General features: G+C 40.2%; 1 protein-coding gene across 1 annotated transcript in view; it reads right to left on the minus strand.

Annotated features, from left to right (window-relative positions):
• The window catches only part of dock1 (dedicator of cytokinesis 1), a 708,121-nt gene that overhangs the window by 115,389 nt on the left and 566,065 nt on the right, over window positions 1–26,667 (minus strand). The window contains exons 33-37 of the mRNA XM_055150424.1: window positions 23,923–24,071; window positions 18,742–18,827; window positions 12,339–12,495; window positions 6,298–6,338; window positions 3,733–3,823 (exon numbers count right to left, since the gene is read on the minus strand). Of these exons, the coding sequence (XP_055006399.1) occupies window positions 3,733–3,823; window positions 6,298–6,338; window positions 12,339–12,495; window positions 18,742–18,827; window positions 23,923–24,071 (524 nt within the window). The remainder of the gene's footprint in view (window positions 1–3,732; window positions 3,824–6,297; window positions 6,339–12,338; window positions 12,496–18,741; window positions 18,828–23,922; window positions 24,072–26,667) is intronic.

Consider the following 26,667-nt stretch of genomic DNA (forward strand, 5'->3'; position numbering starts at 1 on the left):
GGTCCTCTGTACCAGCGCTCTACGAACATTTCCTGTACTCTGCTTTCCTTTCTTTCAATATATACACTGAGTAATAATGTGTTTAATGCATCTTTGCGCACATTTGTTTACATTTGCATACATAAACAAAACTTAAAACCGCATGACTAATTTGCATAATTTTATCTTGATGCCGTCAGGGTGTTGGTACGAAAGACTAACCAGTTCTCAAATTCTTTTGTGCCCTCTGCTATTACATTGCTAAATTCTAAGGGTGCAGTTTTCTGAATGTTGTGCACTGTGATTTGAAGATTGTCATTGAGTGTGTTTGTGTGTGTGAGAAGTGAGAACTGCTCTGAGATGCTGCTAATGAATTGCCCTATGGGATCAATAAAGTTTTCTGAATCAGAATCTAAACTATAAGCGCAGAAAAAAAACAGCTCACTCCTTGGTCAGCTTCTGTAGGACTAAAGGACACGACTCAGTGGAATATGAGTGTTCTTTCTGTGACAGAGGATGTGCTGATGATGGTGAGTCTGTTCTGTGCTTCTATCACATTGGAGATGCTTCATGTTAAACTTTACACGAACGTCAGGTTTAAATCCTCGCCTCCTCGCGTTGTTGCGGTGAATTACTTTGCGGCACATAAACCTCGACGCAGATCCATAAATCAGAAACTGTGCTTTAGGAGCACAGCAAGAAAACCTGCAGCGTTAATGCTCCCAAAATCGTGTTGCCTGCGATCACGATTTTCAGTCCAAAATGACACGAGACAAGTAAATTTTGTTTAATACAGGACCTTTAACTAATTTTAATCAATATATGTTATCTTAGCATCAAAACGAGACATTTCTTAAGTTATAAATAAGTAATTCCATCAACAGTATACTAGAAAATGTAAAGCTACTCGCTTTAATCATGACAGATCTAAAAGTGAAGCCCAGTATCTTTGAGAACACATCAAACACATAACAGATTGAAAACTCACTCATCTGTCGGACTTTGTTGTATGGAAAAACGTATTACAAAACTTCACACACACGTTTAATGTCTACAGTCATTTTTTTATATCTATGGGACAGTGGCTTTGATGGGATTTGTAGTCTTTAATCTCATCACTTTGTAGGCAAGGACACATCTGATTGAAAGTACATGTTACACGCAATTCACTAAAACGTATTAACATGATAATATTCGAGATTTGACCTAGTTTACCATAATATGAGCTTTCTGGTGTGGTTTATAGTTTTAATTCCTGGTTGAACACGCAGTAAATGTGACATTTATAGCGGTTACCTAGCAACCGCATTGAAAAAGGACCATTTTATTAATTTTATTTCGCAAAATAAATGTTTAAAGAGGGGGTATTTTACTTTTATGGGGGTACTAACTGCTAACACAGAACGTATTTAGATCACCACGTTGCCTTTTATTGTTTTGAAAATGTCTCCCCTCCCTTTGCTCTCTGTGCTAAGTCCACCCCCTTCAGAACACAGTCACAACACAAGTCTGTCAAGTTGTTGTGTACAGTTTTGTGTCATGTTTTTGTATATTTATGGAGAATTGTCATGTGGGAGCGTGGGAGATGTCAACTTGTTGGTTGAGCATTGGACAGAATCTTACAGCTAAACCGTACAAAGTGTTCAAATAAGGCCCAGGAGTTATCGCTAAAATACTGAAACATGCATGGACGACATCTAAAAACTAAGAAAATTGTCGTCTTTACTCATAAATTGCCCCTGCATTTTGTATTGAACTTTCAGTATTGGTGGCATAGATAGAGGTATTCTATTTTACCACACAGGTTTGCTTCATGTATTTTTGTTTTCAGCTTTTCTTCACAAATCTCCACTTGACTGACTTGAAACTGTGACAAATGTTTACCCCACGTACTATCCCAAAAACCCAAGTAATGACTAGAAAAACATGAAAATCTGTCATATGCACTTGCAAAGAAGACATACAGCTCTTGTATCTGCTATATAGTTATAATCTATGTCACTCATGGATCCTAATGTTTTAATTTGGACATTTTAAATTGAAATATTGATCTAAAACAACTTAATGAAAGAAACAACTTTTGCATTGGGAAACTGTGGTGCCCAGTGGGAGCTGATGTTACTGTAAACATCATCAAACTCTGATGGATCGCTGCAGATCACATTAGCGAGTTGTGGATTTTTTTAATTTTATTTTTTTTCATTTGCATCAAAATGACGACGCAACGCTGCTGAATCCTACACGTATCACTTATTCCGAAAATAAAATTGGAGAATGAAATACCATATTTTTCAGACTACAAGGCGCAATATCAATAATGTTGAATTCTCTCTTCTATTTTCATACATAAGGTGCACCGGATTATAAGATGCATTAAGTGAAACAAACAGACACTTGAGACTGATCCTTAGTCCAGGGGTCCACGATCCATTGGCAGATCGTGGCGGAATTCGCCCGGCGTTGCCTCCCTGTCTTGGCGAATGTGTATTATGAATGTGAATGTGGGTGGATCATTTAAGTTTGTTTTTTTATTTCCTATGAGGACGACTCAAATATACAATGAGTAATAATGTGTTTAATGCAGCTTTGCACACATTTGTTTACGTTTTACAGAAACAAAACTTAAAACCACATGGCTAATTTGCATAAACTATAAGCGCTGAAAAAAACAGCTCGCTCCTTCTTGTGCTGATGTCGTCAAACTAAAGGAGGCTCCAGACTACAGTAGCCATAATGCTCCGACAATCCATCAAGCGGTGCGGCTTCGTAGTTTACCAAAGTCGTACTAAAACATTTTGACAGACTTTTGAGCGCAGTGTACCACATAAAATCAGTTCAAGGTCAGTAAGCACAACCAGAATTAAAGGTTGTATGGAGGATTTTTTATTAGTTTCAAATTGTCAGTGAAAGATTAAAATACCATTACAGAGACACAGCAGCCTTGTAATTATGATGACCAAAAAAAAAAGAACGAAAATCTATCAACTGTGGACGTAGTGAGGCCAGATAAACATCAGCCAATAGAAAACGAGGCTCCCTCATTTTCTATTGGTTGTTAGATTGTCAATCAAACTCCCTAGTATAACTGACTCGTCGGAGCGCGGGGATTACGTGGTTTACGCAGCGGTTCTTAGAGGCATTTTCGAACTGTCGCTTCCTCGCATTTCGCACAAAGTTTGTCGCGACGGCGGACGAGAATCCACGACCATTTCGCCGCAAAAGAAAGTCCGTTTTTGAGGTCGCTGAAAGAAGAAGAGAAGTGGAAAAGTAGCAAAGCCAAACTGAGGTGATTCTTGGAGATCTCGTCCAGCGATGGCGCGACCGAAGCAGACGAAGGGTCTAAAAACTGACGCGTCGGTCGCTGAATTACTTCTAGACAGGAAACTTCAACAGTAATTCTGAATGCGCACAAGGACTGTCGCTGTATTTCTCTTCCCTTAAAAAAATCCTCTATACAACCTTTAATACATAAGGTGCACCAGATTATAAGGCACAGTCGATTTTTGAGAAAATCAAAGGATTTTAAGTGCTCCTTACAGTCCAAAAAATACAGTAAGTACAGAGAAGTGGGTGTGTACTAGTGGAGTCTTGAATACAGAAGAATAAAGACGACTCAAACCTGCATGAATCACTCCAAATACAACTTCCAGAGGATAAAAGACAAAGGGAAACTACTGTAATATGATAAAAAGTCTAAAAAGCTGATTTGGCAAACAGATCCGCTTTGAAGACGTTTGTGCATTTGTGTCGTACCTTGAGCAGCTTGGCGTGGAGCAGGAGTGTGTAGGCAGCCTCTGTGTAGTTGTCGCATTCCTTGTGAAGGTCGCACAGCTTGTATAAGTATCTGGAGAGTGAGAGAGAGCGATGATTTATGGGTAATGTCTGAGAGGCACTTTAGTCATGTACAAAGGGGTGGCGAGGGTGATCAGACTCTTTTAGCCCACCTCTGAGGCTGACGGACAGACGGGGCTATTATTACAGAAGCATGGAAGTTTTGTGCATTAGTAAACTGTTTTGAATACAGCAGCCTTGGTATTTCTTGTAGCACATCACATTTAAAGGTGTTTTGTGTAACTTTTCTAACACGGGGCTGCCAGTTTATTGTATCTATAGAGTTATTGTATTGCAAACTTGGCCTGGATTCCACAGAGACATAGTACATAAGTTTACAGGTGAGATCTGTGGAGAGGAGACTCCTTTTCACTGTAAGAATGCAGGTTTTTCAATGTATATTTTTGGAAATTAAAGACATGAATTTGGTTTAATGCCATACTGTGGAAAATTCAAACCAAAGCAATAACATTTCTATAGATAAGCAGCCAAAAAAGTTACAGAGTGCACCTTTATTACCTGCTTTCTGTTGTTATTGTTTCAACTTTTTAATAATTTTATTTACACTAAGAGGAGAAATTAAAAAAGGTGCATTGTGTAACTTTTCTAACGCAGGGCTGCCAATTTCTTGTATCGATAGAGTTATTATTGTATCCCAAACTTAACCTGGAGTCCACGGAGACACAGTAGATAAGTTACAGGTGAGATCCATGGAGAGGCGATTACCTTTCACTGTAAGAATGCAGGTTTTTCAATGTATATTTTTGGAAATTAAATACCTGCCTTTGGTTTAATGCCATACTGTGAAAAATTCCAGACAAAGCAATAACATTTCTATAGATAAGCAGCCAAAAAAGTTACAGAGTGCACCTTTATTGCCTGCTCACTGGTGTTATTGTTTCAACTTTTTAATAATTTTTTTAACACTAAGAGAGAAACTAAAAAAAGGTGCATTGTGTAACTTTTCTAATGCAGGGCTGTCAGTTTCTTGTATGTATAGGACTTATTATTGGATCGCAAACTTAGCCTGGAGTCCACGGAGACACACTAGATAAGTTACAGGTGAGATCCGTGGAGAGGAGACCCCACTTCACTGTAAGAATGCAGGTGTTTCAATGTATATTATTGGAAATGAATGCCATACTGTGGAAAATTTGCAACAAAGCAATAACATTTCTATAGATAAGCGGCCAAAAGTTACAGAGTGCACCTTTATTGCCTGCTTTCTGGTGTTATTGTTTCAACTTTTTAAGCATTTTATTTACACTAAGAGGAGGAATTATTTCTTTACTACAAATTTTATTGCAATTTTTAGGTGCATTGTGTAACTTTTCTGGTGGAGGGTCCGTCAAATGCTTTGTCTGGAATGTTTCACAGTATGGCATTAAATCTTTCTATCTCCATGGAGACCAAACCAGACCAAGTTAAAGGTCAGATCTGCGGAGAGGCGACCCCGCTCACAGTTTAAATACCTGTTTTTCTAAGCATTTTTGAGCTATAAAAACACCAATAATTGAATAAATGTGGAACATTCCAGGCAGAGCAATGTCATATCCATATCCACGAGAAAAGTTACACAATGCACCTTTAACAAATGCCCACGGCTTTAGATCTTATAGTAATTTGCGAAAGAACCTCATACTATAACCTCGCTAACCACCAAAGTATCTTGAGAAAATTACTCATTTTGAAGTGCGTGTGAGAGGTTTTTATGATTCTCAGATTTTGACTTCATTTGGTATAATTTGGAATAATACTTGCTGAAAATATAAATTATAGTTTTACACTGATTAAGAAGCAATTTGTGAAGAAAAGTTGAAAAATATGTTGAAAATTACAGTAAGTAGAGAAGATTTTAGAGAAAATTCTATAAAAAATTAAGCATAATTTTCCGCACAAGAACGTTTTATTTCCACGTCCTAAACAATTATTTAAACAAGATAAAGGTATTTTCTTATTTTTTCGTTCATTTAATAATAATTTCTGTGTTCCTTAGGGGAGTTTTGGTGGTTGCTAGGTAACAGTTCAGGCAATCCCTAGCGAGATGTCAAGATTTCCAACAATTTGAAAACAAAAAATCTGCCAAACTGGGCAATTTCTACCTTTTTTTTTTTTTTATTGTTTTTGTAAAATCTTAAAGGTGCAATATGTAACTTTTTGGTTTGAATTGCTCTGCCTGAAATGTTCCACAGTATGACATTAAAAAGCTGTACCTTATATATATACATTCAGGTGGTTTTATAGCTTAAAAATACTGAGAAAAACAAACATTCTGACTGGTCACCTCTCCACAGATCTGACCTGTAACTTGGTCTGGTTTGGTCTCCATGAAGATAGAAAGTAAAATATTAGACAGGCCCTTTGGAAAAGTTACAAACTGCGCCTTTAAATGTGTAGAAATGTGTAGTTCAGTCACTTTAAGGCACTTTAACTTCTTTAAAAATATGAAAATAACGCATAAAAATGAAACAAATTTCATGTTCTTACCTTATGTACATCTCCTCTCGGTCGATTTCTTTGTAAAAATTCTGCAAGAAAAATACAAAACATGAATCACTTAAATCAATGTAAACATCAATGCTGGCTTCAGGACACTGCGGAGCTGCCAAATCGCCGTCCGCGCTTAATCCCTCTTTTAAAAACAAGCAGAAAAGCATGACTCAGACAGAATATAGGCCACCGGCTCCTCTGCTGAATTGGAGAGGGGGATCTGACATTTCCAAGCTCAAAACTGAAATGGCGTTTTTAGCAAAGAGGAGCTGCCCGTGTCTGTGGCAGGTGAGCGAGGACCAGACGATAGCCACAGTGATAAACCACAGACACAAGCTTTGGTTTTCTGTTGCCATGGTTATCAAATTATATTATTATGGACATTAAAGGTGCTGTATTACGCGAAATTGAATCTTGTGAGTTTTTAGTCATGTTATAATAATGTTACGAGACCAAGACCTGCCCACAAACATAGGGTCCTGAGACCAGAACAAGACCGAGATCTCTGAGGGTCAAGACCGAGACAAAACCAAGACGTCTAAGGGTCGAGACCGAGGCAAGACCGAGACCTCTGAGGGTCGAGACTGAGAGAAGATCGAGACCGAGAGACCGAGACCGAGAGAAGACCGATACCTCTGAGGGTCGAGATCGAGACAAGACCGAGACCTCTGAGGGTGGAGACCGAGACAAGACCGAGACCTCTGAGGGTCGAGATCGAGACAAGACCGAGACCTCTGAGGGTCGAGATCGAGACAAGACTGAGACCTCGGAGGGTCGAGACCGAGACAAGACCGAGACTGAGAGAAGACCAAGACCTCTGAGGGTCGAGATCGAGACAAGACCGAGACCTCTCAGGTTCGAGAAAGAGACAAGACCGAAACCTCTGAGGGTCGAGATAGAGACAAGACCGAGACCTCTGAGGGTGGAGACCAAGACAAGACCGAGACTGAGAGAAGACCAAGACCTCTGAGGGTGGAGACCGAGACAAGACCGAGACCTCTGAGGGTCGAGACCGAGACAAGACCGAGACCTCTGAGGGTCGAGACAAGGACAAGACCGAGACCTCTGAGGGTCGAGACCGAAACCAGACCCGAGACCTCTGATGGTCAAGACCGAGACAACATCAAGACTATTAAAGGCAGAGATCGAGACAAGACTCAACGAGACTAAATCAAGGTCATCTTTGTAATTTTCCACTTTATTTGTATTTTACAGTTATTTTGGCACATATGTATCAATGTTTTTTATAAATCTAACTCCATTTTATCACTTGTCAAGTGTCAGACCTCAAGGCCGAGATAAGACCGAGTCCAAGTGCCTTTAAGACCGAGACAAGACCGAGTCCAAGCGCCTTTAAGACCGAGACAAGACCGAGTCCAAGTGCCTTTAAGACAGAGACAAGACCGAGTCCAAGTGCCTTTAAGACCGAGACAAGACTGAGTGTCCTCAAGACCGAGACAAGACCGAGTGTCCTCAAGACCGAGACAAGACCTAGTCCAAGTGCCTTTAAGACCGAGACAAGACTGAGTGTCCTCAAGACCGAGACAAGACCGAGTGTCCTCAAGACCGAGACAAGACCGAGTGTCCTCAAGACCGAGACAAGACCGAGTCCAAGTGCCTTTAAGACCGAGACAAGACCGAGTCCAAGTGCCTTTAAGACCGAGACAAGACCGAGTGTCCTCAAGACCGAGACAAGACCGAGTCCAAGTGCCTTTAAGACCGAGACAAGACCGAGTCCAAGTGCCTTTAAGACCGAGACAAGACTGAGTGTCCTCAAGACCGAGACAAGACCGAGTGTCCTCAAGACCGAGACAAGACCGAGTCCAAGTGCCTTTAAGACCGAGACAAGACCGAGTGTCCTCAAGACCGAGACAAGACCGAGTGTCCTCAAGACCGAGACAAGACCGAGTGTCCTCAAGACCGAGACAAGACCGAGTCCAAGTGCCTTTAAGACCGAGACAAGACCGAGTCCAAGTGCCTTTAAGACCGAGACAAGACCGAGTGTCCTCAAGACCGAGACAAGACCGAGTCCAAGTGCCTTTAAGACCGAGACAAGACCGAGTGTCCTCAAGACCGAGACAAGACCGAGTCCAAGTGCCTTTAAGACAGAGACAAGACCGAGTGTCCTCAAGACCGAGACAAGACCGAGTGTCCTCAAGACCGAGACAAGACCGAGTCCAAGTGCCTTTAAGACCGAGACAAGACCGAGTGTCCTCAAGACCGAGTGTCCTCAAGACCGAGACAAGACCGAGTCCAAGTGCCTTTAAGACAGAGACAAGACCGAGTGTCCTCAAGACCGAGACAAGACCGAGTCCAAGTGCCTTTAAGACCGAGACAAGACCGAGTGTCCTCAAGACCGAGACAAGACCGAGTCCAAGTGCCTTTAAGACCGAGACAAGACCGAGTGTCCTCAAGACCGAGACAAGACCGAGTCCAAGTGCCTTTAAGACCGAGACAAGACCGAGTGTCCTCAAGACCGAGACAAGACCGAGTGTCCTCAAGACCGAGACAAGACCGAGTGTCCTCAAGACCGAGACAAGACCGAGTGTCCTCAAGACCGAGACAAGACCGAGTGTCCTCAAGACAGAGACAAGACCGAGTGTCCTCAAGACCGAGACAAGACCGAGTGTCCTCAAGACCGAGACAAGACCGAGTCCAAGTGCCTTTAAGACCGAGACAAGACCGAGTGTCCTCAAGACCGAGACAAGACCGAGTCCAAGCACCTTGAAGACTGAGACAAGACCGAGTCCAAGCACCTTCAAGACCGAGACAAGACCAAGTCCAAGCACCTTCAAGACTGAGGCAAGACCGAGTCCAAGCTCCTTCAAGACCGAGACAAGACCAAGTCCAAGCTCCTTCAAGACCGAGACAAGACCAAGTCCAAGCTCCTTCAAGACCGATAACTTAGCTTAAAAATGCCGGGTTTATGTGTTAAACATGTGTGAAACAAATTAAACAAAACACAACTCCAGGAACGTTTTTGATGAGGAAACTAAAGAAATATTATAACATAGATCAGAAAATAACATAATATATCCCCTTTAAGTGGATTTATCTTTGTATTTTGACGATTTAAAAGCCATAGCTGTAACACGCAGCACAATAATCACAATGGAACCTATGATTTCATTAGCTGTCAAATACCGATGAGACAAAATGAATCGCAACAATAGTGACTAATCAAGTTATTACTGCCAAATTTAATACTCTTTATTCATTATGTGGAGGATAAACAAATTACAAACACACCGAAAGACATTTCATAACAAAGACCAATGCAATAATAATCCATAAATGTCAAAACAAGAATAAACAATTTCAAATTTTTATATTATGCATCTAGAAGCCTTCAGCCAGCGGATTTATTTATTATTATTATTATTTTTTTTTTTTTTATCTAGTTGGAAAAAATTAGAGGCAATAAAGTAATAATAACAGAGTGATAAATTTTTGAAAAAGCATTTTATTTAAAGGTGCACTATGTAACTTTTTGGTTAGGGGTCAGTCACCTGCTTGTTTCTATGGATACGTGTCATTGCTATGCCTGGAATGTTCCACAGTATGACATTAAACACCTCTATCCTACGTTTGAACAATTATAGATGTTTTTATCACTCAAAAATACCTAGAAAAACTGACTGTGAACGGGGTCGCCTCTCCACAGACCTGACCTTTAACTTGGTCTAGCTTGGTCTCCATGGAGATAGGTTTAATACTATACTGTGAAACATTCCAGACAAAGCAATAACATCTCCATGAAGAAAAGCATTTGACAGACCCTCCACCAGAAAAGGTTACACAATGCAGCATTAACATTGCCTTTTTGACTAATTTAATGTTATATTTAATTCTTTACTCTGTTATTTTTATAGTTTTTTACTGAGTTAAATTGTTGCTTTTATTTCACTTTATGGTTCAGTGATTAGAGCAGTGATCCCTCAACCCAGAGGTCAGAGAATCGATTCCCGTGCTCGGACAAAGTTCTGTGATTGTGTTGTTAGGCAAGACACTTCACCTCCCTTGCCTAGTATGAAAGTTACAGTTACTATACTGACTTATCCTTCAATATGAGGTGTTGAGTAGGAGCGAATTTGGAGTCAAGTTCCAGGAAGGAATGTGGAAAAGGAATTGATTTACGGACAAAATAGCGAAATAAAAACACCAGGATCATGTAGCGCGGGTTAATACGAACATTTTAAGACCAAAATAATGAGGCTCACAGCAGCAGTTACAGAAAGAGAGAGGGGTGATAATTTTTCAGTGTTAAGACAATTGGAGACAGAGGCAATGGCCCAAGCTCACTTCGTATTTGGAAAGCGGAGACAAGCGGGTTAGTTATGTCCATTTATACATATACACATATACTGGGGCAAGACTAATTTTACGTTATTAAATGAAAAAAGTAGATACTGATGCTTTATGTGATTATATTATAAGTTGATAATCATTCGCCATTATTTTGAGATATTTCTACATTAGAGTGACCAGACGTCCCTGTTTACCCGGGACAGTCCCAGTTTTGAGCCCTGTGTCCCCTGTCCCTAGCCTGATTCATCAGCCGGTTTCACTTTGTGGAAACCGTCTGACCTCGCAGCATTAGGATTTGTTCGCTCGACGGTAGCTGGATACTTTTTTTATTTAACCAATCGCTGCTATTTGGTCGTGACGTACGTAATGCGCCAAATCCCGTAGGAAGAAGGGCAACAACGTCTTTCCCCTTGATAAAATTCACCAAACGTTCTCTTTGTTTCAGCTTTAAATCCTCGATCTCTAGAATCGTTGCCAACACTGAATGTCTGTCTTCGTCTACATCCATCTCAACCGTTTTGTTTACTGTTGTGCTGTACCACAAAAGGGACCCAGACAGACGCTTGAGTTTGATGTCATGGCTTCACAGCTCTTCACTGATTCCTGACCTACTGTATTTTCCAGGCTATTAGGCGCTCTGGATTATAAGACGCACTGTCATTAAATGGTCTATTTTCAAACTTTTTTCACAAATAAACCGCACCAAACTTTAAACGAAACACAACAGTTGGATGGGTCAGTGGGACTTTGTTTGTCACGTTCACGGTGACTCTGGGCTTTGTTCAGTTGTGGCGTGTAGGGAGGGTGCTGTCTGGGACCGCTGGATTGTCGGCGTGTTCGCAGTGACTAAGTTGTTCAGTTCTGGCTCAGAAAGGCACATTGCACTCGCTTTTTTGGTTTGTTCCTCCGTTCCGTTCCTTGTCGGCGTGGAGTGATGAGTGTGTCTGTGGGTGTGTTTCGTTGTGCGGTCGCTGTCTGCTCCGTGTGTGTTTGCGTGCGCTGTGGGTGGTGCGGCTTTGTAGTTTACTGAAGTCGTGCTGGGACACACGAGTGGATTTGTGTATAGGGCGCTCTGGCGTGCAGTCATTTTTTTGAAGGGGTTAGAGGCTTAAGAGTGCATCTAATAGCCGGAAAATACGGTAGTTGGACAGAAATGAAATTGAGCGGAGACGCTAGGTGACTCCAGCCTGGCAACCCAGTCCCAGCAGATTCATACAAAACTATGGATTTGTCCCAGTTTTATAAAAAGAAACATCCCTGGTGTCCTTATTTTTGACCAATCTGATACCTGCCGCATAAATTGTATGTGTATGTGTTTGTTTTGCTCAAAAATGACCAAAACACAAAGAAAATATGACTAAACTTACTCACGTTAATCATGAATGGGCTGAGTGCAGAACAATTATCCTTAATTACACACTCGTTTCACAATTTTATTATTACCAACCGCCCTAAACCGGGGATGTCCCAGTTTTTGACTTGGAAAATCTGGTCACCCTATTCTACACATACACATAATTCACATGGTAGACCTATGTACACGCTTGCTCCCAGGTACTAACTCTTAATTAGCCTGTTAGGAGCAGACAGGACTCATCTGTGAACACATCCTGACATTAATTAAAGAGAAAAACATAACGAGGCATATATATATACAGTCCATGATACAAATTCAAAACATAATTCCACTTGTTTACCTGCATTGTCTTATAGTTACGTTATGAACTCACCAGGACGTTGACGGTGCAGCTCATGCGATTCTCTTTATTCTCGTCGTGCATGATGGTCCTGTAGTCCAGGAGCCGCTCCAGAAGCCTCACCACCACCGTCACAAAGTTTTCTCCGGTTTTGGACAGGTACTTGTGTTTCCGGCAGTGCTCCAAGAGACTGAGGTGAAGAGCAAAAGGCAACATTAAAAAGTAATAAGGCTTTCCAATATTACCTATGCATAAAGAAGTGGAGGAGCATCTGTCCTGGTTCCACCCTGCGACGTGACGCGAATGAAGATACAAACTGAGACTGTTTCGAATGGATTTAAAGGATTTGTATCTGATTTTTCTGGTCTTACAAATGCAAAAAAACAGAATTAGTTTGATTAAAACAGTTTGCAGTGGTCCAAAGTTATTCAGAACATCCTAATTATTCACTGTGATGAGTTTATAAGCGCTTTTCACAACTTTCAGAGACCACAGCGGAGTTTTACAACAACCACTAGTATGCTAACCACGCACTTCCTGATTCTCAGACAATAAGACACTTAAGTAGTAATTTTAACCTCAAGATCTGCTTATGCATTGTATCTGTATTGGGATATTTGGAGATAATTTTGCTCAAATTTGTGGAAAAAATGTTGGAGTAGCAAGTGCCTTATGGAAGTTTTCACTGAACTGAAGAATATAAATCGTTTTAACTTTTAAATTCTAGCAATAAACTAATATAAAACCGCATTTCTAAATACTTCATAAATGTTAAAGGACATAATTAAAGCTCCCATGTTATGCAAAATTGACTCTTGTGAGATTTAGGCCATGATATAATGTTGTTTCCTTTTCGAAAACAGACCTGGAGCTGTTTTTTTTCATTCACACGTGTCTGAGTAAATCTTTATTATTATTCTCTGTCTCCAAAGCTCAAAATGCTCTGTTCCACCTTGTGATGTCATGAAGTAGTAATGTTCAAGTTAATAGCTACTTTTACACATAGTCACACAAATATTTGAATATTTCCCTCCCTGCGTTTTTCAAAATAACATTGTGCACACAGCATCGTTTTCAAAAAAGTTTCGTTAACATCAACCTGCATAAATACGCCATCGAGAGCCGTCACAACTACACCACGCCTCCTGACACACCTGGATTAGATTCAAAACTGTAGCATTTATTTCATTACAGTTGTAACTATTACTCAAAAATACCTTGAAAAACATGCATTACTGAGCGGGCTCGCCTCTCCACAGATCTGTTAAAGAAGTGGCTCTGGTCATAGATATGAAACATCAGCTGTGTGTGCAAATGAAAACACATGAAAAGTGTTTCACCAGAAAAAATGCGACTGCTGCTCTGAATGCTCCATGATCATCATCAGAGCAAAAGGTAAACACTAGTTGCACTTTACACACAAATGCGAAACCATAGTTTTCCAGAATCTCCACTCAAGCCGGAGTTTTTAGTAAGATTTGTTTTCAGAGGCAAATTCGCGGTTTGCGTGTAAAAGTTGTGTACAAATGAAGGGAAATGTCTCGGTTTTAAAAATACCCGTGTACGTGTAAAAGGGCTCTTAGGCTACGTTCACACTGCAGACTGAAGTGACCCAAATCTGATTTTTTGGCCCCTATGTGACCTGTATCTGATCTTTTAATGAGAGTCTGAACGACACAGATCCGATTTTTTCAAATGCGACTCAGGACACTTGGATATGTGCTCCTAAAACCGATACATAACTGATCATTTGACATGCGACTTCAGTATGAACGATCAAGGCACATTCATCCGACCTACACGTTATCAACAAGCTACAAATGTACACAAACGTTCTTCTCGTCATATGAAAATTGTTAATGATCTCCGTGTCACTGAAGCAAAGCACATCGCTATCCCACGACTCTTGGCTACGTCTCCGTATTCACACATTCCTTTCAACGAACTGCCCCACCAAACACCACGGCCAAAAACCTCGTCCTTCTCCTTCTCTATCTCCTCCTTAAAACAAGTAAGTTGTTCATGTTCTGGCTCTGGTACGAGAAGAACTTTAAAATCTCCAGGTGCTCAATGCTCACATCCATGTTTGGACAACTTCCGTAAACACAGAGCACGCTCGCTGCGGTTGACGTCGTCGTGTCTCCAGTGCGCATGCGGGACACTTTCGGGCCGTTTAACGTTCACACAGGAGATCACATACAAGTCACATTTAATTGGAAATGTGAACGACCTCACAAAAACATTAGATTTTACAAAAAAAAAATCAGATTTGAGCATTAAGCCCTGCAGTCTAAACGTAGCCTTAGTTTAGTAGAGATCAGCAATTCCAGGGCTGAAATCATCCAATGATTCTAGTGAAGGTGTATGGAGTTTAAAAACATAACGGAGCACTTCCTGTATTACCACATGACATCACAAGGTGGAGCAGAGTGTTTTCTGTTGGAGACATGTGTGTTAAACATGTGAATGAAACAAAACACAACTCCAGTCAAGTTTTTGATGAAGAAGCAACATTCTAACATAGATCAGAAAATAGTATAATATAAACTCTTAAAACACATCTAGGTTTAATTATCTATATTCCCTTAACCCTTAATGCCTCTGCTTAACTAATTATATAAGTTTTTCCCTTCTTTTTAATAGAATTCATATTAATAATCCCAGCCCTACTTGAGACTTCTGTGTAGTGATTGCACTTTGAGTTAAGTACAGATCTTGGGTCCTTCTTCTTCCCCTTCACTGGGTTTAATTAGCAGATCTCCAGCACAATTAAGCTTTTGACCATCACAGATTTCCATTTCAGATTGGAGCAGATTTCCTCTTTTGCCCATTAGCTCACAGTTAGCCCCCGACGGCGCCGCAGCACACAGCAGCTCTGAGCCCGCTGTGTCAACGAGCCATGTGATCACCGCACGCTGTGATCATTTCAGGAGCGCTACGTAGCAATTAGCATTACCCAAACTTATCTGTGCGAGTGTGTGAGTGTGACTGAGAGAGAGGGAGGAGAAATACTTGATGCTGTAGATGTAAAATGGGGTTGTTACTGGGGGACATATTATCTATAATCTACTTGTGTAAGTTTTTAAAGCTCCTATATTACAGAAAATTGACTCTGTGAGCTTTGAGCCATGTTATAATGCTGTTATCTCCTCAAAAAAAAACATATCTGGAGTTGATTGATTCGTGCATGTTTGAGTAATCCTACGACTCTTCAAAAACTTTCATAGAGTGTTCAGATATTTCCTGTATAACCATTTCGCAAAGTCCGTGTACAGTTCGTTCTTTCTGAAATTCAATTAAGAACGAAAGACAATAAAATGGGAAAACAGTTTGTTCATTTTTCCGCTTTATTGTCAAACAAAAAAAACAGATTTCGACCTTCGTTTCGACCCCTTTGTCACCGTGCCTATTTCAATTTTGATATTTTATTCTCTTTGGTTTATTTGTCCGAGAAGTTCTGCCTCTAGAATCATTGCAGTTTTGTGGACAAATGTGGTCTTCTCTTACAGCGATGTGTTTACTTTAATGTTTTAGGGCGTCATTGTTGAACTCCATGATGAGAAACAGGAAGCAGCGACAAACTCAGTTGACATTGAATTGGCACGCGGCGCAATAAGCAGCAGAACTTCCGGTGCAAATAAACCAGAGAGAATAAAATATCAAAATTTAAATAGGCACCGAGACAGTTTTTTGACTGGTGTTATTTGAAATAAACTTTCAATTAAATATTGGAAATAGGTCCGTGTACCATTTGTTCTTTTGAATTTCAATTAAGAACAAAAAACAATAAAATCGGAAAACAGTTTGTTATTTAATTTTTTGTTTTACCGTGAAACAAAAAAACTATTTTCAACCTATATTTCCAATATTTAAATGAAAGTCATAGTGCCTGTTTAAATTTGGATAATTTATTCTCTCTGGTTTATTTGTCCCGGAAGTTATGCTGTTGGAAGGACTTTTACTTTTTTTTTTTTCTTTGTGTTTACTTTTGCGTCTTAGAAAGTCATTGTTGAAGAAACAAGTAGCAGCTATGCGATAGAAACTCCTTTGTTCATGTGACACTGAATTCAGACGTGGCGCAATAAGCAGCAGAACATCTGGTGCAAATAAACCAGAGAGAATAAAATATCATAACTGAAACAGGCATGATGTCTGTTTTCTGATTGGTGTTACTTGAAATAAACTTTCAATTAAATATTGGAAATAGGTTCATGTACCGTTTGTTCTTTTGAAGTTTAATTAAGAAAGAATAACAATAAAATGGGTAAACAGTAGGTTTGTTTGTCAAAAAACGGTCTCTGGGCCTATTTTAATTTTGATATTTTATTCCCTGAAGTTCTGCTGCAGTGTCGACCACGGATCTATAATAAAAATATTTTTATTATAGTTTCATGGTGTCAGCTGGACAAAGGAGTTTAATGCGTAGCTGCTTCCTGTTTCTTGTTAATCTGATTCATCAGACGGTTTCACTTCGTAGAAACCGTCTGACCTCGCAGCATTAGGATGTGTTCGCTCGACAGTAGGCGGGTACTTTTTTTATTTAACCAATCGCTGCTATTTGGTTGTGACATATGTAATGCACTGCTAACAGGGTTAACTAGTATATTAAGTTTTTCCCAAATCTTGTAGGAAGAAGGGCAATAACATCCTCCCCCTTGATAAAATTCACCAAACATTCTCTTTGTTCCGGCTTTAAATCCTCGATCTCGGGAATCTTTGCCAACACAGAATGTTTGGCTCTTCGCTGATTGGCTGGTGCCCGGATTTGCACTTCTGGAGTTCTTGCAAATCGTCTAGTGTATTCTGATTCCTGACCTAGTCGCTGGAGAGAAATGAAATTGAGCAGAGGCACTAGATGGCACCAGCCTGGCTAGTTTCTCTTCATGGAGTTCAACAGTTACTTTCAAGGATGTGAAAGTAAACACGTTGCTATAAAAGAGTAGAACATGGTTTGTCCACAAAATTGCAAGTCCTTCTAGCAGCAGAACGTCCGGGGCAAATAAACCAGAGAGACTAAAATATCCAAATTGAAGTAGGCGTCATCATTGTTTTTTGATTGGTGTTATTTGAAGTAAACTTTAAATTAAACACTGGAAACAGAGGTTGAAATCTGATTTTTGTTTGACGCTAAAACAGGAAAATGAAATAAACTGTTTTCCCATTTTATTGTTTTTTGTTCTTCATTGAAATTTAAAAAGAACGAGTGGTACACAAACCTTACAATAACAAAAAGTACGTCAGTTATAATCAGCTACTGGTTATGGTGAAATGTCACTATGAAGATGTTTTAGATCAATACTGCAGTGAACAAAATGTAAAATCATGATTTACATTTGTTATGGGTTTATACTAAATACCCCCTCTTTGTTATTTAACAGCATCTCTTTAATCTGATCTTTTCCGGTGAGACCTCTGCTTTTGTAGGATTGCTGTGCTGTGTGTGTGTGGAACAAAGAGAATGTTTGGTGAATTTTATCAAGGGGGAAGACGTTATTGCCCTTCTTCCTACAGGATTTGGGAAAAACTTAATATACTAGTTAACCCTGTTAGCAGTGCATTACATATGTCACAACCAAATAGCAGCGATTGGTTAAATAAAAAAAGTACCCGCCTACTGTCGAGCGAACACATCCTAATGCTGCGAGGTCAGACGGTTTCTACGAAGTGAAACCGTCTGATGAATCAGATTAACAAGAAACAGGAAGCAGCTACGCATTAAACTCCTTTGTCCAGCTGACACCATGAAACTATAATAAAAATATTTTTATTATAGATCCGTGGTCGACACTGCTGCAGAACTTCAGGGAATAAAATATCAAAATTAAAATAGGCCCAGAGACCGTTTTTTGACAAACAAACCTACTGTTTACCCATTTTATTGCTATTCTTTCTTAATTAAACTTCAAAAGAACAAACGGTACATGAACCTATTTCCAATATTTAATTGAAAGTTTATTTCAAGTAACACCAATCAGAAAACAGACATCATGCCTGTTTCAGTTATGATATTTTATTCTCTCTGGTTTATTTGCACCAGATGTTCTGCTGCTTATTGCGCCACGTCTGAATTCAGTGTCACATGAACAAAGGAGTTTCTGTCTCATAGCTGCTACTTGTTTCTTCAACAATGACTTTCTAAGACGCAAAAGTAAACACAAAGAAAAAAAAAAAGTAAAAGTCCTTCCAACAGCATAACTTCCGGGACAAATAAACCAGAGAGAATAAATTATCCAAATTTAAACAGGCACTATGACTTTCATTTAAATAGTGGAAATATAGGTTGAAATAGTTTTTTGTCAAAGAATCAAAAATCATTAACAGGACCAAATTGAACCTGAACAGTTTTAGATGATCTGATTGAAAGTGTCCGTCTCGTGTCATGCACAGTCTCTGCTTGTGTCTGTGTGTTTTCCTTTGAATCCTCTTCTTCACTTACATTTTCTGGAAGAGCACCTTGTACTGCTCGTCTCCACGGCCGCCCTCCACCTCGTGATCCAGTTTGGTGATGATCTCGTTCTCAAACTGCAATTAAAAACAGAGCAGCCGTAAATAATCTGCCAGGCTAATTTTTCAATTCATTAGCAGCTTCTCGGTGTCCCTCTCGCCAGCGTCAGATCAGGCTCAGAGGAGAGCGCGGCTGTGATCAGAATCCTGACTCCATTTTCAGACCAGATGGAAAAACCCTGCTGTTTTGTCTCGTCATTATCCTCAGGTTTATCACATGGACCTGTTTAATATCGGTGCAGCTAAAGGTGTTATACAGTAAATATATGTAGTATAGTTTAGTAGTAGTAGTAGTAGTAGTAGTAGTAGTAGTAGTAGTAGTAGTAGTAGTAGTAGTAGTATTTAAAATTAGACATTTGTCAGTAAACATATGATTTGCATTTTGGAAAATTTGGTAGAAATTTTTTTTATATAACAGGACTCAAATAGTTCTGGCAGTATAGTACTAGCAGTAGCAGTAGTAGCTGTAGTAGAAGTAGCAGTAGTAAGTAGTAGAAGTAGTAGTAGTAGTAGTAGTAGTAGTAGTAGAAGTAATAGTAGTAGCAGTAGCAGCAGTAGCAGTAGTGGTAGTAGTAGTAATAGCAGTAGCAGTAGCTTAGTAGTAGAAGTACCAGGTAGTAGCAGTAGAAGTAATTGTAGTAGTAGCAGTAGCAGCAACAGTAGTAGTAGTAGTACTACTAATAGCAGCAGTAGTAGTAGTGGTAGTAGCAAAAGAAGTAGTAGTAATAGTAGTAATAGAAGTACTAGTAGTAGTAGCAGAAACAGCAGCAGCAGCCCGGTTTCAGTCCTGAAACCGGGCTGGTCCTGGTCTCAGTCCCGGCCTGGTCTCAGTCTGGTCTCGGTGTCAGTCCCGGTCTGGTCCCGGTCTGGTCTCAGTCCCGGCCTGGTCTCAGTCTGGTCTCGGTGTCAGTCTCGGTCTGGTCTCGGTGTCAGTCCCGGTCTGGTCTTGGTCTCAGTCCCGCTCTGGTCCCGCTCTGGTCTCAGTCTTGGTCTGGTCCCGGTCTCAGTTCTGATCGTCTCAGTCTGGTCCCAGCCTGGTCCTGGTCTGGTCTCGGTTTCAGTCCAGCTCTGGTCCCCGGTCTGATCCCGGACCTGGATCAGTCCTGGTTCAGTCCGGCATCGCAGTCACGGAAGTCACGTAAACGGGAAACGTACCGTTATCCGTTTTTTACCCATTTTTTACTTAAACACAAAATCGAAAACTGAAAAAACGAATCATTATCTGTTTTTTCATTTTGGTTTTGGAGACAAATAATGAAGAAGACAGTTGTATTTTTTATGTTCTTATTTTTGGTTTTATATTGAAAAACGAATGAACGAATGACACACGGATTCATTCCCATAGAAAAAAAGAATCTGACACCTCAAAACTCCACCAGAAAAGTTACAAAAATGCATCTTTAAGCGTAGATTTTAAAAGCAGAGGAGCTCCAGTTTACAGTAGAAGTAAAAGGAGGCGGAGGAGAGCGGGATTGATTAAACACAGTGAAGAGAAGCAGGCTGTAGTTGTGCTCACTTGTAATAAGGTGAGCTCTGAGTGACATATTGACATAATTAGCTCGGGTTCCACAGTAAACATTGGAGGCTATTAGTGCAGAGTCAATGCAATAAAGCTCCACTCCTCTCCCGTCTCTGCAGTGTACACAAGACCGGGCTTCTATTAACCGCTAAGTGAAATACAATCACAAAAAGCCTCTGTAATTAGAAGACTTGAGTAACTTCGTCTTTTAAAGCTGCACTGCGTAACTTTTCCGTTCGTCTCTACGGGGATAATGGAATGTTTCGCAGTAGGGCATTACATTTAGTTTCCGTTAAGAGCTAAGAGAAATATAACCACAACAGGGTCTGTAATTAGTGCACTATGTAACTTTTCTAGTGAAAAGTATGTAAACTGTGTAGTAAGGCTTTAAATTTAGCTTCAATTAAGAGTGAAATACAATTAGAAAAGGGTCTGTAATTAGTGGACTTCAGTAACTCTGTAGTAAAGGCGCACTGTGTAACTTTTCTAGTGGAGGGTTGTCGCCTGCTCCATAGAAATGATTTAGAAGCGCAATAAATGTAGTTTTTATTAAGAGCATTATGTATTGAGTAAAATACAACTGCGACAGGGCTCTGTTAAGTTTACTTGAGTAACTCCAGGGGTGTAGTGGGCGTGGTACATGGGGGTACACCGCCCACCCACTTCTCCTGACGTGAGATATAAAAAAATTACAATATATATAAAATAGCTACAACTTAAAAAAACAATCAAACTGGAGCTACCGGCAATGGTGAAAACAACCTGCATCGGCTCATGATATCTGCAGGACTTTCCTATAGTGACCTGAGACATGAGGGACCAGGTCTAAATCAGGTCTAAACCAGAACTAAACCAGGACTGAGTGTCGGAGGAATGAGCCCAGAGGTGCGCCCGCTTAGACCGTCGGGTGACCACAGGTGAAAGGACCAGCGCAGAGTTCCGAGCCTCACGTGGCGAAGTGCAGCTGTCACCCGATTGCGCTTTGTGGACACTCTGCTCCATGGGCTTGTGTTTCTCTCTCTCTTTCTCTCTTTCTCTCTCTCTCAAGTCCAAGATTAGTCCTGGATCAGTCCTGGTTTAGTCCTCCTGGTTCAGTCACAAATCGTGTATCCCCATTTAAAAAATCCCCACTACACCACTGAGTAACTCTGGATATTAATGATGATATTGCTTTCCCAGGAATGTTTCACAGTATAACATTAAACTGGAGACAGGCAGCTGATGCCACCAGGCCTCATTACAGATCAGATCTGTAAAGAAGCGAGCCAGGTCACAAACAAAACTTTTGTTTGTCAGGACATTTTTGACAGTTTCTTGAATATTGAGCATTGAGTTTACTGCAGTGGAAATATCGACCTCTTACTCTGAGTGAACATCTCCACAAACCTGACCTGGCCTGGAGGAGGACCTGTTGTTTTATTGGCTGTAATCTTCAACAGACCTTTTTCACAACAGCTGAAGTGCCCCGCTGTAGGTTTGTAGGACTTCCGGTTAATGCTTTTCTATGGCGAAATATTTGTGGAAATATCTGGCGTATTTTCCAGCAGCTTCATAAACCTGCCCCATCACCAAATCTTCAACCAACAAGGTCGACAAAGGGCATATTCTGTCGATGAAGAATTTATCCACAACTATCAAGGTAAGAAAGACGAAAATTTAAAGGCGAACAAAACGAACACTATGGTCATGAATAGAACAGAATATGTCCTTTGTCGACCTTGTTGGTTGAAGATTTGGTGATGGGGCAGATTTATGAAGCTGGTGGAAAATACGCGAGACATTTCCACAGATATTTTACCAAAGAAAAGCACTTCCGGACGTTGTGAAAAACGTCTATTGTACGGCATAAAGTGAATCTATCTCCTTGGATAAAGTTCCAAAGTATGGTTTTATGTTTCAGTTTCCATGGAATTACGCAGATGACGTACCACCTCCAAAACTTACATATTATATCTTTAACAACGTTAGTCAGATATCAGATACTTTTGCAATATTCCAACTTTGGCCCGTCTGTCTGCTTGATAATTCACAGTATGAGTATGAGTAAGTGATTTCTCCTTTACACTTTACATAATATCATTTTGTATCTGATTTGTTTTGATATTTTTTACACTTTATTGACTACTTTCCTCTGCTCATTGTGCTCAGAAACATTTTTAAACAGAGCATAAAACCAAGAAATAGCTTTTGAAATCTTAGTTTAGTGTAACGGAGTAGGAAATAAACTTCCATAGCTGTGAGCTGAGTTGTAATTCTTTTCTGCAAATCTCATTTTGTTGTCGCAGCGATTATCAACAGCTACGCTTAGCAGAACTTAATGTTATGCCTCGTTACTGTGCAAAATTAAGCCTATTTCCACATGAGGAGATCCGGTGGGCCACAGCTGTTAGCCTCAGAGACGGGCTGTGTGCAGGTGGAGATACTCACTTACGCAGGTTTTTAAATTATTATTACTATTATCGAACTAACGTGAGGAGAATGCAGTAAATAACGATCACCCTGGAGTACGGTGACTTCAGACTAATGTGTTTAAAGATGCACTGCGGAACCTTTCTAGTGAAGGGTCTGCTGCCCACTCAATCTATATCTACAGAAAGAAACGCAGGTGAAGTTATGGGTCGGATCTGTGGAGAGGCGAGTCCACTCACAGTAAAAACACCACTTTTACAAACCAATTTCTGAGCAATAAAAACACATTTAAATGAATAAATGCAAGATAGATAGGTTTAATGTTTAAATTACAGTGGAATATTTGAATAACATCTCCATGGAGGCAAACAGTAGGCAGACCCTCCACCAGAAAAGTTGCAGAGAGCATTTTTGAAGCTTAGATCCATAATATTATGTCAAAAAACGCCTTAGACGCCCCTATTTGGACAGTTTTCCATTGGAGTTCAGACACTTCCAACGTGTGTCTTGGACGCAGTGGACAAACGGGAGAAAAATATTTGACGCATGTCTGTCGCCCTGGAAACAAGTGCCCAGTCCCGGTCTTTGCCCGAAACAATGGCAGACAGAGAAAGACTTTAGTGTTTTTACTAAATAAAACCATCAGCAGAGGTGATCGACTGCTAATGACACTGGATCAGTCTTGGTCCAGTCCTGGTTCAGTCCTGGTCTAGTCCTGGTTTAGTCCTGGTCAGGTCCTGGTGTAGTCTGGCGGCTCGGTGATTGTGGCGTATATATTTATACTCCGCTTATGTTCGTATCCCCCTGCCCCAGTTCTCGGGTCTTTCTCTTTCTTCCGGATAATAATGTCACTACATCATTGGATACTTGTCCCTGATTGGTTGACGCATATTTAAGGTGAAAAGTTCAGCATGTTAAACTTCTGAAACTGACACCCTGCTTCTAGAGCGTCAACGCCAAAACACTCAAGACACGCCGATTCGTGCCGCAAAAATGTTATCGTTGTCCATGTATCGAGGTGTATATCATATTGGCAACTTGGTTAAATGCATTTTTCCTAGCAAATATTTTTTATGTTTTCAAGTTTGTTTACTACAGACACAGCAGTAACATTGGACAAGCCAGAGGCAATGTCTTGAGTGTTCTGAGTTCTAAAATAAACTCAAAAAAGACAAGTATACTTACATGGTGGAAACTGCAGGTGGAGTGGGACTCACACTGCATCATGTCAAAGAAGATGGGGATTGTGGCTTTTCTCAGCTCGATCTCAGGCACCAGAGTCATCTCCAGGATCGGACCCACCATCTCCGGGATGAACTTAATCTTATGAGGCCCTGCAGAGAAATATTTAAAAGATATAAAAAGGGAAAATAACATACAAAAAGATTCAAATGTACTCTAAATTCTAAAATCAGAACCATTCCTGTTTGAATCCATGCTGTTTTAGTTCAGTCTTGACTCGAGATGTAACAATACCAACATTTCATGGTACGATATTTTCACGATATACATCTCATAGTACGGTATTTATTGTGATATTTTGTGGAGGCTAACAAAATTGTGAATATGCTACTTGATGCCTTGACAAGACTTAATTCAAAGAAGTGAGATTCTTCTTAGAACTGCTATTTCTTCATGTAGCTTGCACCAAGGATCATGGTCGATGTAGCTCCTTCTGTTCCCTAACTGTAGCTGCACCAAGGCAAAGCAAGGCAAGTTTAGTTACTCATATAAATAAAGTATTTCAAAGTGATTTACAGTATCAGAAAGTCATTAAAATCACAAAGAAATACATTAAAATCACCATAACTATTCATTTAAGCAGAGACTTTATTGTTTACTTTATTGTGAAGGCCTTCGATATTATTGTGGGACTTTTGACGATACATTACTGTGGTCCTTCGTCTGCGAAGTAGTCAGCTTTATTTTTAACAATTATTATATCTGTTTTAATGCTGTAAAACCCCTCACCACACACTGTATACACTTTTCTCACACAGGACACTTACAATCCTTTTTGCATCCTTGTTACGGCCCCAGGCCTTAGGTTTAATTTGCTGTGTGATTTTTTTGCGAAGTTCTCCTAATTCCTGCTGCAGGAGCCCTGGTCTGTGATTGGTGGGGCAAGTTGACTCCCACCTCACCTGCAGCCACCTCCCCCTATTTAAGGACATTGCCAGCACCTGTTCGGGGCTGCTGGCCTTGGTGGCCAGTCTGCCATTTTGTTTTGTGTTTGTGTGTGTAGTTTAGTTTAGTTTAGTGCCTTTTTTGATTTGGTCACTTGATTCTGTTTGTGGGTTTATGTGGTTTAATTTGGGGAACTTGTGTTTTAGTTTAGTGTGTGTCCCTAAGTTTTACCACTCGTTTTTGTGTAAGCCTGCGTGACCCCTTTTCTGGCACTAAACTCTGTTTATTCTGTTGTTCTGTTTCTTAGTTTAGGTTGTTTTCTGTATATTTTTAGTGTTTTGTTAATTTAACTTTACATTCCTGTTAATTAAACATTACTTAATTTATTCCATTTTACATCTTGGTTTTATTTTTGTTACTTCCCTCACCCCAAACGAGCTGGGTCGTAACAATCCTTCTTAAAACTTATTGATGCTGTTGTCCTTTTGTTATTTTCCTCCTTCTTTATGTAACAAACCGAAGATTAATTTATTCCGTAATGGCGCTCTACAGCTGCGTAACTTCTACCTTCCTTCAGCATGTCCAGAAGTCCAACTTTTTGTGCGATGGCTTGCGACTTCCTCTGCCTTTTGGGTGCGACCGCAGGAGACTTTGTCGGTGCAGAACGTTTCGTCGACATTGTGGGTTTTGTCGGGGAGAAAACTCGCAAACATACAGCACTTCAGAATCACACTGCTAGAGATCGAACGCTTATGTAAATGTGGTAAACTGAACACATTCTGTACTGTACAGAAGACACAGCACGGACGAGATTGACTGACAATGATCTACAGCACAGGTGTCAAACATGCGGCCCGGGGGCCAGATCCGGCCCTCCAAGACCTTTAATGTGGCCCTTGGGTGATTTTCAACTAAAATATTTTTATTCTGTTTTTTTATTAAAATTTTGTTAATTTTCTGTGGTGTTTATCACAGCAGCGTCTCCAGTGTCTCTGTACGTGGCCCCTCCCACCAGAGCAGCACAAATGAAGACTTGTCTCTTTCCAAACGCTCTTAAAGGACGATCGTTTTGACTGTTGACCGTGACACCCTCATCAGAAAAATGTCTAACATGAGAAAAGTGGAGCCGAGTGCAGGATTTTACAACAAAAATTTACTTATTCCTGTTTACATACAAGTTATTGTTAAAACATTGTGCTGAAATTGAATTTTTCTTCAAGTTTCAGGTTATTCATAGTATTATATTATAATAAGAAAGAGTTCATCAATTAAAAAAAGATTTCTGTAATAGATTTGTGTTTCTCTGCACAAATATTTGAACTTATTGTTATTTTGGGGTTTATATGACATGAGTTTTCTGATCCGGCCCCTTTGTGATCAAAGTAGGTTGGATACGGCCCCCGGACCAAAATGAGTTTGACACCCCTGATCTACAGTCTCAATCAGCCAATCAGGACGCAGGGGGAGGAACACAATGCACTAAAAAAATCTGCGAAACAGCGAGTCCGCGAATGGTGAACCGCGTTATAGTGAGGGACGACTGTATTACGATATTTCAGTTATTGTTACATCCCTAGCGGCACAAGGTGGGGGCAAAGTGGGTTAAATGTCTTGCCCAGTGACACAACGGCAGCATTTATACATATATATGGGAGCTGGAATCCCACTGCCAACCTCTGACAAACACTGTATTGACTGAGCTACATTTTTATATTCAACTATATATCATCCAGGTCTCTACTGGTTTGAATACATTTCTTTCACATCTCAGAACTCGATACAGTGAAATTTCATCCCTCAAAG

The sequence above is a fragment of the Boleophthalmus pectinirostris genome, unplaced genomic scaffold, assembly GCF_026225935.1.
Source record: "Boleophthalmus pectinirostris isolate CB_2022bp ecotype Guang Dong unplaced genomic scaffold, ASM2622593v1 HiC_scaffold_14, whole genome shotgun sequence".
Taxonomy (NCBI): domain Eukaryota; kingdom Metazoa; phylum Chordata; class Actinopteri; order Gobiiformes; family Gobiidae; genus Boleophthalmus; species Boleophthalmus pectinirostris.